Consider the following 13050-nt stretch of genomic DNA (forward strand, 5'->3'; position numbering starts at 1 on the left):
AAGTTCTACTTTTGGCCCACTAATTTTTTTTTTAATTTTTTTTTAACATTTATTTATTTTTGAGACAGAGAGAGACAGAGCATGAACGGGGGGAGGGGCAGAGAGAGAGGGAAACACAGAATCGGAAGCAGGCTCCAGGCTCTGACCCATCAGCCCAGAGCCCGACACGGGGCTCGAACTCATGGACTGCGAGTTCGTGACCTGAGTTGAAGTCGGATGCTTAACCGACTAAACCACCCAGGTGCCCCTCGGCCCACTAATTTATATAGACTCCCCTTATTTCTATAGTCTTCATACTTAACAGTCCAAGTGGGAATATTTATATTGATAAATTCCATATCACAAGCTATGGAGTTGGTTTTTTATTCTAAAATAAATATGTATTCTGTATACATACTCAATACTATTTCGATACAAATTCTCCTCCCCTTGTCAAAAGCTCTGATAAATATTAAGAGATTTATCATCTTTTACCAAATCACTCTCTAGAAAGATTGTATCGATACTAATCAGGGCGCCCAGCATGGATAAGTATGCCTGACGTGGAATTTTCCCCATCTTCCCCAACAGTGCATTTGTCATTTTCTTTTTTGCTAACTTAATGACAGTGAAGTGAGTATCTTGTAGTTGTATTAATTTTCAATTTTAAAGTTGTAATGAATGTGAACATTTTCCGATTTTTAAAAATTGAACTATGTCTATCTCTTTTGTATGAATTATCTGATCTGGGGGTTGGCACACTATGTCCCTTGGGCTAAAAATAGCCAACTGCCTGCTTTTAGAAACAGTTTTATTGGAACATAGCCATGCTCATTTGTTTACATATTGTCTCTTACTGCTTTTGAGTTATAATGCAGAGTTGTAACAGAGAAAAGTCTAAAATATTTATCATTTGGCCCTTTATTTTTAAAAAAATTTTTTAACGTTTATTTATTTATTTTTGAGACAGAGAGAGACAGAGCATGAACGGGGGAGGGGCACAGAGAGAGGGAGACACAGAATCAGAAGCAGACTCCAGGCTCTGATCCATCAGCCCAGAGCCCAACACGGGGCTCGAACTCACAGACCACGAGATTGTGACCTGCACTGAAGTCAGACGCTTAACCCACTGAGCCACCCAGGCGCCCCTCATTTGGCCCTTTACAGAAAAAGTTTTCAGACTCTAATCCCATCTCTCAGCTCTTATTCATTCTTGTTTTTCCACACTCTATGCTGCATCAATATCAAACTACTTGTAGTTTCCCTCATATGATAATTTATACTTTCGTGCTGTTACACATGCTCTTCCCTCTCTGGAATTTCCAAACTCCGCTCTGCCAGGAAGGTTCATCCTTCCAAACTGTCCTTGACAGGCACTCATGCTACAAAGCATTCCTTTTAATTCCCATTTAAAACTTTACTTTTTGTTAGATGGTATCAACTGTATGAGAATCAAGAGAACAATGCCTGGGAAAGCACTTTGTGAAACTAGGAGGTGCTATACAAAAGTAACAACTAATAATAACTGTGGTTATACTTGTCAGTATCAATGTCCACCTTTGTCTCTACTTTTATTTCAAACCATTTACAAGGAGCTTTTTAGACCAAAGCACCTCATTTGGCTCTCATGGAGTAAAGGATCTGATACCTTTTTCATAACCGCCTTTTATTAAATATCAACAACATAGGTGCCTGGACATGTCATTTTGGCAACACCAGAGGCTAGTTCAGATTAATTATTATGTGTCTCATCAATGATTGAATAATCATTAAGGTGACTCAAACATCAATCAACCAACCAAACAAAAGAGTCTGACTCTCTGAGCGGTCCTTCTATTTCATCCAGAGAACAAAGGTTGGAATCCTACAGAAACCATAGATACAAAATCCTGAGAAAATACGCTAAACCAAAAAGCCATTCTATGTATTGGTTGTAGGTAATTATGCAAAAATCAGACAAGAGAATACTTTAGAGAAGAATTTCATCTATCCAGAAAAAAAAAATCTGAACTAAAATATAAATTATAAATCCAAAACAATGCCTAGAGTCTCTGGAATTCTACTTGTTTTTCCCATATATCTACTAGAACATTGAGGACATAGATCCACGTTACTATATCTATATGTCTGTATCTATATATCTCTCTAGATAGAGAGGGAGATAGATTTCTTTAATGGGGCTGCATCCCTCTGCGTGTTCCTCCCCTCCTTAGGAATCAAAAACATCTCAAAAAAATATTTTCAGGAAATATATATAAAAACTAATACAATGTTGCAGGTGGTCATATGTGTGTGTGTGTGTACTAATACAGTTAACTAATTTAAACAATGATTTCCGGTGAATCCAGGAAAGAGCTTAGAGATGTGCTTTGTGAAAAGTTTAATATATGTGTTGAAAGATAGGAGGTTATGGTTCAGATTACGCTGAGTGAAAGCTTGGGCCGTTAGGAATGCTGAGTTCCAGAGACAAAAGCTTTTAGTTCTAACTGCATTTCTGGAGAGGAGGGTGCCAGGTTGTTCACCACTTCCATTAAGGAACAACTACATATTTTAGTGGTGCCTTTCTCTCACGAAATGCAATATAGAGTAAGGGCAGAAAAAAAAAAAAGCAAAGGAGGAAATTTGTTATTGATTTTCATTTCTTCTGCGAAATTACATGAAAGCTCAATGGCTTGTAGCAGTATCTCAGTCAATAAGGCTCCATTTGAGACCACCTTGAAGTTCAATTCTCTCCCAGTCCCTTTAAACTTCCTTTAGTGTCAGATTCTTTTGTATTTAATTGTCTTTGGTGCTGAGATACTAGGAAGCTTTTTATCCATAACACCACAGAGAGGATTTTGCTAAAAGCAAAACTGTGAAGTATTCCCAGACAACTAAGTTCCACTCCTCCTTTTTGGTTAAAAATCAACATTGCTAAAAACCAAATCTGAAAAGCCAAGGAAAAAAGAGATGAAGAAGGTAAATAATAGGATTCCTTATTGCAAAGTGATTTTTTTCAGCATAAGGGTAGGAGTAGGAGAGAGTCATTTATGTCAGACTCACCATTATGTGTGTGCACATTTTGTTCATAATACTTGCTAACATTTGTTGAACATTTACTGTGTGTTAGATAGTGTGCTAAGTCTTTATATGGTTTCTGTTCTGCAGGGAAGCAATAAGTCGCCTGTGTGAAGCTGTCTCTGGGGCAAATGGAGCCGTTAAAAAGCGAAAGGTAAATATTGGTGTGGTTTCTCCTTGTTTTATGTTTCCCTAACTATGGGGAAGAGAATATCAAAATAGTTGTTAGTTCATTCTACTATATGAGCTAAGGTCCAGAATGGCCTTTATCAGTTGGCATGATCAGAGATGCACTGAAAGTTGGTCTTATCTCTCAAGTTTTTCTGACTTGACTGACACTGTCTGAAATGGTGATGCCTGGGGTGACAGAATGAAGAAAGTACCTGGGTTTCCAGTAAAAAATTCTGGATTCCAGGCCTGGGTGTTTACTCACCTTTGAGCATGGTATCTCATCTCTCTGAGACCCCATTTTTGTTCCTGTAAAGTTAAGTTGAACTGGATGACCAGTTTGGCATCTTCCAATTTTCAATACTTTATAATGTATCTATTCTTCATTTTAACATTTTAGAATTTTTAGATTCCTTAGCCTATTTTCAGATGGAAATGCGGGTGCTAGTAGAGGTGAGATAATAACGGGTGAGTAGATTTTCATGCTGAAAGAAAGCAAAAGATTTGATGTTACATAGGTTTAAATCCTGCCTCTGCCACCTACTATGTGATCTTGGACAAGTCACTTCACCTTTTGGATCACTGGTTTCCTCATCTGTAAAGTGGGAGAAAATAGCACTTACTTGATTGAGTTGTGTAGAATTAAATAAAATGATGTCTACACAGTGTTTGGGCGTATATTAGGCTTTCAACTCTAATGGTAGATAGAATTATTGCCATTTAATTGTCAACGCAGAACATTTAGTTGTTTTGGAATGTCCAAAGGAGAGGTGCAAAGGTTCTTAAGATAACTATATAAATCATAGAATTGTAGATTGTTTAAGAGAGAAGGAATGTTTAGAGATCTTCCAGTCCAACCCTCCCATTTTGCCAGATACTAAACTGTCTCAGAGAAGAGATTTGCCTTGAGTTACTAGGATGATGAAGTTTAGAGCCAACTATAGAAGCCAGGTCTTCGTATTTCCAGCTTAGCGCTTTATTTCCACACCCGCCTGCCTAATTCTTTATTATTCTTCACTAGTTTGCATAGGGCCGAACTCAGTGTCACCCAGAGTGATTCAGATGAGCCACATGGCATGGGAAACACTAAGTGTTAATAAGTGGACTTTGAATTCTATTAGAACTCCCTATTCCTAGTTACTTTGACAAAACCCATGGCCCCAAAGTAGCCTCTGGCCTCCTCCTGCCTCTCATAACCTCTGCAAATAGGATACTTTTTGTTGTTGTTGCATGATCCCAACAAATAGCCTCAATCATTTAAGACTTTCTCATTTCAGAAATGGGGAGTCTACTCCCCAAAACAAAATAAAACAAAACAAACCAGGCTATCATGTTTCCAGAAAGTACACATGGAAAGAAAAAAAAATCTTGAGTTAATTTCCTTTGATAGCTAGCACTTACTGCATACTTACTACACGCCAGGGACTGTTCTATACACTATGTTTTTATACTCTTTTTGCTCCTAATTTAAAACATTTGGTAAAATACGTGTAACATAAAATTTACCATTTTCACCATTGTTAAATATACAGCTCAGTGATATTACATACATTCACATTGTTGAACAACCATCACCCCTATCCATCCCCATAACTCTTTCCATTTTGTAGAACTGAAACTCTATATACATTAAACAATGACTTCCTATTCCCCATTTCTTCAGCCCTGACAGCCATTGTTCTACTTTCCATCTCTATGATGTTAACTACTCTAAGTACCTCATATAAGTGGACTCATACATATTTGTCTTTTTGTGACTGGATTATTTTCACTTCACATAATGTCCTCAGGATTCATCCATACTATAGCATGTGTCAGAATTCCCTCCCTTTGTAAGGCTGAATAATATTCCATTGTGTGTGTGTACCACATTTTGCTTATCCGTTCATTTGTTGATGGATACTTAAGTTTTTTCCATGTTTTAGCTATTGTGAATAACACTGTTATGAATATGGATATACCAATACCTGTTCAAGTCCCTGCTTTAAGTTCTTTTGGGTGTATAACAAGAAGTAGAATTGCTAGGTCATATGGTAATTTTATTTTTAATTTTTTGAGGAACTGGGAACTGCCATACTGTTTTCCAAAGCAATTGTACTCTTGTACATTCCTACCAATAGTGCACAAGGATTTCAATTTCTCCACATTCTAACACTTGTTATTTTCTGTTATTGTTGTTGTTTACTAGTTATAGGTTTATCTAGATTTTCTATTTCTTCATGATTGAGTCTTAATCACTTTAATGTTTCTAGGAATTTGTCCATTTCGTCTAGGGAATCCACTTTGTTGATATGCAGTTGTTCATAATACTCTCTTATAATCCTTTTTGTTTCTATTGAATTGGTAGTTGCATCCCCACCCCACTTTTGCTCCTGATTTTAGTGATGTGAGTCTTCTTTCTTTTTTTCTTAGCCCATATAAAAGGTTGGTCAATTTTGTTGAACTTTTTGAAGAACTAACTTTTGGTTTCATTGATTTCCTCTATTTTCTAGTCTCTGTGCCATTGATCTCTGCTCTAATCTTTATTATTTCCTTCCTTCTGCTAACTTTGGGTTTAATTTGTTCTTTTTTTGAATTCCTTAAGTTGTAAAGTTAGGTTCTTGATTTGGTATCTTTCTTCTTTTTTAATGTAAGCGTTTATAGTTATATATTCCACTCCCCCAAAGCATCACTCTCACTGTGTCCCATATATTTGATATGAATGTTTTTTGTACTTTTATAAATTATCACAAAAAAATCCAGCAACTTTTTCTTTTTTTAGACTTCTGGTTTTCAAAAGGATTGGAGAGTTCAGCTAGCCCAAACTCTCACAGGAATTCCTTTTATATAAAGCAGGCCCTACTCCCAACACTTGGGGAGAAGGGAATATATGAGAAAAGTTCTGAGGGCTCAGATTTCACTGCTTACTAAAGAATTTGCTGCATTCCAATTTTTTTAATGTTTTCATTAAAATAAAGCATTCCATCTCATTTGACTTGTGTAAAGTAAAATAGGAAGAGTGTGTGTTTTGACCCATTTTTAACACTTAAAAAATTAATATTCTCCTGTAACAAAATCCTTAACTCAGAGTATTGTTTTGCTATTTTTAAAGCCTCCAGTTAAGTTCCTATCAACAGTTCTTGGCAAAAGTAATCTTCAGTTTTCGGGAATGAATATTAAACTGACCATCTCAACATGCAGCCTCACGTTGATGAATATTGACAACCAACAGGTAAGATCATGAATGTCATTTATAGCTTAACGTATCATCTATTTTTCTAGAAGAACCTGGGCATAATAAAGAAAATAAAGTTTCAGATAAAGTGTGCTTAAAATTTAGTTAAGGCACAAGGGAAAAAAATCTGCCAAGGATTTGTGAATAACAATAATTAGAACAACAGTATTACTAACTCATCACTGCATTTAACTGCTTGCATACTTGCCTCAACCTAATTGGCTTTGTAATAGGAACTAAGGTGCAAATAACTGGTAAATACCATTTGGCAACTCATATTCTTGAGTCAGTTATTACTCTCCACCCGTGCTCCCCAAAGGGAAAGCAAATCCATTATCAGAACTAACAGACTGTGTGTTGGATGGGGGTGCAAATGAAGGACAGAGGGGAAGGGTGATGTTAGGGTTAATATTCTAGCTAACTGAAATTTAAGCATAAAACATTTTCTTCCAACTCTTAAGCTTGAAGTGCTTTGTAAAATATTATTACATAAACACAGTTTCTTCTTCTTTGATGATGTGTGATGCCATGGTGTGCCTGAGTTCTCATTGTGAACCTTATTTCTCAAAGAACAGCATTGCTGAAGCAAATATAAAAGATATACAGGCATTGGGCTAAATGTGTTCCTTAAACTAGGGTACTCTTGACTTGCTTTTTATGTTTTAAACTAAATTTCTCATATCAGATTATTTATGGGTGTTAGAGTCTAATTTTTCTTGGTTTAATATGTAGTGATTCGAGGTTCTTAGTATTTAAGGTTTTACTGTATGGAATACTGTTGAACAGGGACTCATAGAAGGTTTAATGTGTAGTTGGCTCTTGGGCTTTGAGGTCACATATAGGTTGAAATCATGGCTTCGCCACTAATGAGCAAGTTATGCTACCACTCAATTTTCTTCCTTAGTGAAATGAGATTATAGTACCTATTCATAGTTTCTGAGAGGATGGATTTAGCAATAGTATATGTGTCACTGGATTATATACAGGATTCAGTAAAACCATTGATGTAAATCACTTAGCACAGAGCCAGTCACCCAGTACCTATTATTATTTACTCAAACATTTTTCCTATTTCCTTGAGACATTTTCATAAAGTCAGTACTTAGCAGGGAAAGCATAAAACATAGAATCATAAAATTTTCAGTAACATGCACGTACAGTTATATACATTTTTTTCTGCAATGTTTTTGCCATAAACTTGCAGTTTTGAGGTCTGCTTTATTTTCTAAATTCAAAAGCAGAATAAAATACATTGCTTGCACAGTAGTATAAACCACCACAGGAGAAAATACTTAATATAAAATAGTTCAAAATAGATTTCTGTCTCGTTGGGCCCTGATTGGTTATCTAAGAGAGGTGATACCCTTGGTATAATGAGAGCAGAACATTTGAGGCTATACTTGGAAGATGCAACAAATCTAGGTGGAAGGTGAAGCAATCGTTCAGTCTTTCAGATGCTTTGCCCTCAAGATATTTGTAGATGTAAATTTTAGTTTTAGTTTTCACCCATGTGTGTGGTACCAGGGGTGCTTAATGCCTTTAGGTATGAGATCTCATTGAGTATAGAAGCACTTGAATTATCTCAGAATTTTGTAGGGGAGGAAGAGTAAGCAAATCTACAGCCGTCCTGGTGACAGCCTTCTGTGCAGAACCTAATGAGCATTAAAAAAAAAAAAGTTCTATGGGGTGACTGAGGAATTAGGAATTTAGGAAGAATAGGGCTGTGGTGTGTGGTAGGTGGCTTAGTTTATTCTCATTTCTTTCTCTCTTTTACTACCCTTTTCCAGGCTACTGTAATTGGAAGGGGTATTGTCACATGCTCATAATCGTTCTGGCAGAATAGAAGTAGGGACAGGGCGCATGGGTGGCTTCCACTACCAGCAGTTACAGCAATGAGTGCCTCTGGAAGTGGGACATCTTTTCTGCACTGGTAGCAGGGAATGGGGTTGTGCTGAGCCCACTGCTGGAGTGGGGACTAAAGTTAGGATCTCATTGACCTTAGACCCAGGTCCTGATTTTTAAAAATAATTTTGAACTATTCTGCAGGCCTGGAGGAAACGGCCCCTTCATTCCTCCCTGGTGGAGGGAGGGCATATAAAAAAAAAAGATGTGCCACTATAGATGCTTCAACTCAAGCTTTACAAATCCCATTAATAGGGCAACTAAACTGTTCAAGGGAGAAGGCAACAGAGAAGTGACCTTATAGATGTAGCAGGAGAAAATGATTAACTCAATCTTCCTTAAAGAAAGTTACCCTTTGAAGTTTTAAGATAAATACCAAGAAATACTAATGTCTCCCTCCCCCCCCCCCCCCAACTCCTAAGATATACTTTGGACTGAAAACATAAACAAGTTAAAATTGACAGGTACATTCATAGATGGCAGAGCATTTATGGGTAGGATGGTTCACATTCATCTTCAGCCACTGAGAACAACTTCAAGAATATAACCATTCACTCCCGGAAAATGTCTTAAAGAACCTCAGAGGCAGAAAATAAAATTATATTAAACACATAATGCTTGCGATTTTTAAAATTTGCCATATTTGGGGATGGGAAATACATTTTGGAAAAGCAAGTTCTAGGGAGTTTTTCTATATTCCTCGTTTTAAAAATTCAAGCAACAGACTTCCTTGATATACTTCAATATGTTAAGGATGTAAGCAAAAATATCTGACTAGCTTCCACTCCCACTATTCTTTAGTCATTTCTACATTCCTACCACCAACTCTAACAGCTAGTGAAATTTTACCAAGAGTAATAAAGAGATAAAGAAGGTAAAACAGGCAGAAAATGGAGATATCCTTTAGTCTCCATGAGGAGAGGGAACTTCAAATATAGGGAGGCCAGGCAGACAATGCTAACTGTGCAGGTACAAGAAAAACAGTGGTGCAAACATAATGATATATGGTGAGTGCCACTTGGCCTCCATGTTGGGGAGACGATACTGGGAAACATGGCAACAGAATATCTTCCGATTAGAATGGGGAATTGGATGCTTTATCCCACATAACTATTGGTCAAGGGCTACCAGATCTTAACCTTTTGGGGGAAAAAAAAAGATGGAAATCTTGGGAGTTTTGTTGCTCTATCAGGATTATGAGATGTTGGTCTTTAATGAAGAATTGCAATTTTAAGCATGAGCCAAACACAGTAAGTCTGTGTCCTTAGGCCAGCCAAATGCGAGTCTGATCTAAGCAAACATTTATAATGTAATACTATATAATAATATATGGATAGATCCAGAAAACTGCCCCCCAAATCACCCTATATACTCATAAGCTTTTTAAAATTCTCTCTACCCATTCCACATCCCCACCCACTCCCCTGTTTGCAAAATCAGGACCAGAATCGCTATAGAACTCCTTTTTTAGTTCCCATTTAGCCAAGATTTGAACCAGCTAGGCTGTTTCCAGTACGTGTTAACGCTTAAAAGACATAAAAAGTGATTTTACAATTCTAAAAGGGGTTTCTTTAGTAAATACAAACAAGTACTAATTTCAGTGCTCTCAGATTACTGCCTGTTTTTCCAAGACCAAGGAACCAACCATCAGAAGTCAGTTGTGGAGTCCAGGTCTTTACCCTGGAAATGAGCCTTCAGGTCCAACAGGGAGCAGTTTTCTTTTCCTTCTTCTTGTTCCCTCCTTAGTCTCAGAGAGGAAACTAATCACAGATTTCCTAATCACACTTCCTGGTATGAAGACCAGTTTTTGATTTCCTGACATCTTTATCTGGAGGTAAATGCAATTGGTCAGTGCTCCTTGTGTACTGGCATCCTTCTCCACCCCCCCCGCCCCGCCCCCACCAAATTCAGTTAATTCACATCATACAAGCAATTATCTATCCAGATGCATCTAACTGCAGCTACAAGCCTTTTGAAAATGTAATGAAAGTGAGTCATGAGAGAGGCAGGATGAAGAGGGTTAAGTGCTAACATCTCACCTCCTGTTTGTTTCCCCATGTATCTATCTATCCTTCTCCTCGCCAAGCCTAGTGTTTACAACCCTTAGTCCATTTTTTTTAATTAATTTTTTTTCAACGTTTATTTATTTTTGGGAGAGAGACAGAGCATGAACAGGGGGGGGGGGCAGAGAGAGAGGGAGACACAGAATCGGAAACAGGCTCCAGGCTCTGAGCCATCAGCCCAGAGCCTGACTCGGGGCTCGAACTCAGGGACCGCGAGATCGTGACCTGGCTGAAGTCGGATGCTTAACCGACTGCGCCACCGAGGCGCCCCTTCAGTCCATTTTTTTTACAGAAAAGAACCCACTCCCTAAAAGGTGACTATAACATAAATAAGGTTGAGTTGTGCTGTTGTATTGGATGTGTCCTTTACTGCCATAAGGTCTTACTGATCTTAAGACCTACTGATGTACTGTTTATTGGGCACAACTTTCTGACACAATTTTTAGTCTTATGCAACTTCAGAACCTCAATAACCACAGCAATATGTTCGTTAATACGACAGGTTTTCTCAGGCTAGCAAATTCTCTTATAGGAATTTACAAAGTTTAATATCCACAAATTAACTTATAAGTCAGGTATTTGAAGCTGGAACACTTTCCCATGTAGTGGTTAAATTTAAATCATAAAGTGGTTTCGGTAATAAAATAAAATGGCATAATACGATAAAAAGTAGGATTTCAATAAAGTATGTGAACAATACTATTGGCCAAACAAAATACACAGAACAAGAAATTTTATTATCTCGAATGCTGGTGCATAACCAATAACAAGCTTCATTAGAGGAGGAGACAGAGGGAAACTTCAGATACTGATGAGGATTTCTGGGCAGGTTTAAAACCTTTAAAGATTGAGGGCATAATTGTTCAGTCTTTTTTTAGATGCAGGGCTTTCCTTTTACTTGACATTTTCCCTTTGACAGTTCTTATTTTATGAAGTTCAACCAAAGTCTTTCACCTGTAAAGTTAAATGAAAAACAGACAGCGAGTAAAACAATTTCTCTAGTATAAGAGTGTTAGAAATAGTTTTGTTTTCTTTGTTCTTTCACATATTTTTTAATATCTAAATTTGAAATTTTACTATGGATATTTTTGAGTTTTAAAAATGGTTAAGACAATAAATTTTCTGGAATTATGGATCATACTAGCTTTATAAATCATCAAGATACATGTACAATCAAAATTTCAGATGCTCTTGAAAACACATTTTGAGATATAGCACACCTGATACATATTTCTTTTTGGGTTTGCTTATCCTTTTTGGATACTGAAGAACACCCAATTTATTTTACGCTAAAAAAATGTAGCCTTTGATAATTGGCTTGGATAGACCATAAAGTGGAATCTTCAGAGTTCTCTCAGTGGGCTTTCAGTCCAAATAACTCAGACATCTCGTGTCCTAAACTGGATGTATTAGTTACTTTTGCTCATGTAATTAATATCATTGGGCTCTTGTATTGGCAGTTTGTCTTGACATTAACTTACTCTCGCAAAACCATCCCTTACAGTGAAATATGAAAGATATTTTCCCCAATGCAAGGAGAATAATCTGGATCAATAACAAAGTCAAAGCCACAGGTGTTTCAGGAAGGTTCTTGAAAACAGATTTCCACAGTCCTAAAATGCCTTTTCTTCTTTAACAATTTTTTCTTTTTCATAACTGTGCAGTCACTGCCCTATTCTATTCTGCAAAACAACGACAAAAATCTTTTTTTGAAGATTAAGTTTTTCATTGGCACGGTACTATCTGGAATGAACCCAAAAGGCAGTGGAATGTTGGGTCTCTCCTCAACTTTTCCTCCTCTTATAACAGCATTTAATTACTCTCTATCAATAATCTCATCACAGCCGAGTTCTTCGGTCAGACGATTGACAACCATAAGTGAAAAAAGCTCTTCGATAAAAGCCAACTGATCAAACGGGGTCTTCTCATAATGCATTTGAAACCCGCCATCCAGGGCTGCTTCCCTTGCTCTGGATGTTCTCAGAAACATCTTGTTGGCTTCTTCAAGGGCCGCTGATACTCTGTAGCCCGCACCACTCAGCTGCTCCTCTTCCGGATAATCGTAGTCGTCCTCCCAGTCATCAAATTCCTCGCCCTCGTCCTCGCTCTCGAAGTCAGGGCCCGCGATCAGGCCTGGCTGCTCCCCAGGGCTGGGCCGGTTAGCAAGGCCTCGTTCCCCCTGCGGCTCCGCCATTGGCTGGGCCGCCTCCTCCTCCATTGGGCCTTCCTCCTCGAGCTGTGGCTGGGCCCCGTTGCGGGAGGCGTTCGGGGATGGCTCCCGGCTCCCGCTGCCTACCTCCATCTGCGGAAGGTCACCCTCGCCAAGCATCACATCCATCTGCAGGTCATTGCTCTCTTCATACAGCTCGGACAGCTCGTTCATTTCCGACATTGTACAAGCTGCTCAACCTCTCGAAAGGTGTTTTTGCAAGATCGGAGCTACGCGGCCGAGGGGTTGTGCGCGTGCGCAAACGCCGTGCGCCTGCGTGACCCTGTGCGTGTGCGCGACCCCCAAACACCGCCTCCCGTTTGGCGTCCCCCTCGCGGGGGAGGTCCCCGCTCTTCGGAACTGTGGTGTATGTTTCGGTCCTTTGGAACTCCGTTAGTAGACTCTACGTTTAGAGAGTTACGTAATCTCCGCTTTCCCTAACTGTTCTGCGCATTATG

General features: G+C 38.4%; 2 protein-coding genes across 2 annotated transcripts in view; one reads left to right on the forward strand and one right to left on the reverse strand.

Moving 5' to 3' along the window:
- The window catches only part of SHC4 (SHC adaptor protein 4), a 128490-nt gene that overhangs the window by 67216 nt on the left and 48224 nt on the right, over window positions 1-13050 (forward strand). The window contains exons 3-4 of the mRNA XM_043555463.1: window positions 3127-3190; window positions 6296-6415. Of these exons, the coding sequence (XP_043411398.1) occupies window positions 3127-3190; window positions 6296-6415 (184 nt within the window). The remainder of the gene's footprint in view (window positions 1-3126; window positions 3191-6295; window positions 6416-13050) is intronic.
- On the reverse strand, window positions 11100-12985 carry EID1 (EP300 interacting inhibitor of differentiation 1). The gene is made up of 2 exons (XM_043555464.1): window positions 11604-12985; window positions 11100-11337 (listed from the first exon to the last, which is right to left on the reverse strand). The coding sequence occupies exon 1, from the start codon at window positions 12773-12775 to the stop codon at window positions 12200-12202; it is 576 nt and encodes a 191-aa protein (XP_043411399.1). The 5' UTR covers window positions 12776-12985; the 3' UTR covers window positions 11100-11337; window positions 11604-12199.

The sequence above is a fragment of the Prionailurus bengalensis genome, chromosome B3 (genome assembly GCF_016509475.1).
Source record: "Prionailurus bengalensis isolate Pbe53 chromosome B3, Fcat_Pben_1.1_paternal_pri, whole genome shotgun sequence".
Lineage (NCBI taxonomy): Eukaryota > Metazoa > Chordata > Mammalia > Carnivora > Felidae > Prionailurus > Prionailurus bengalensis.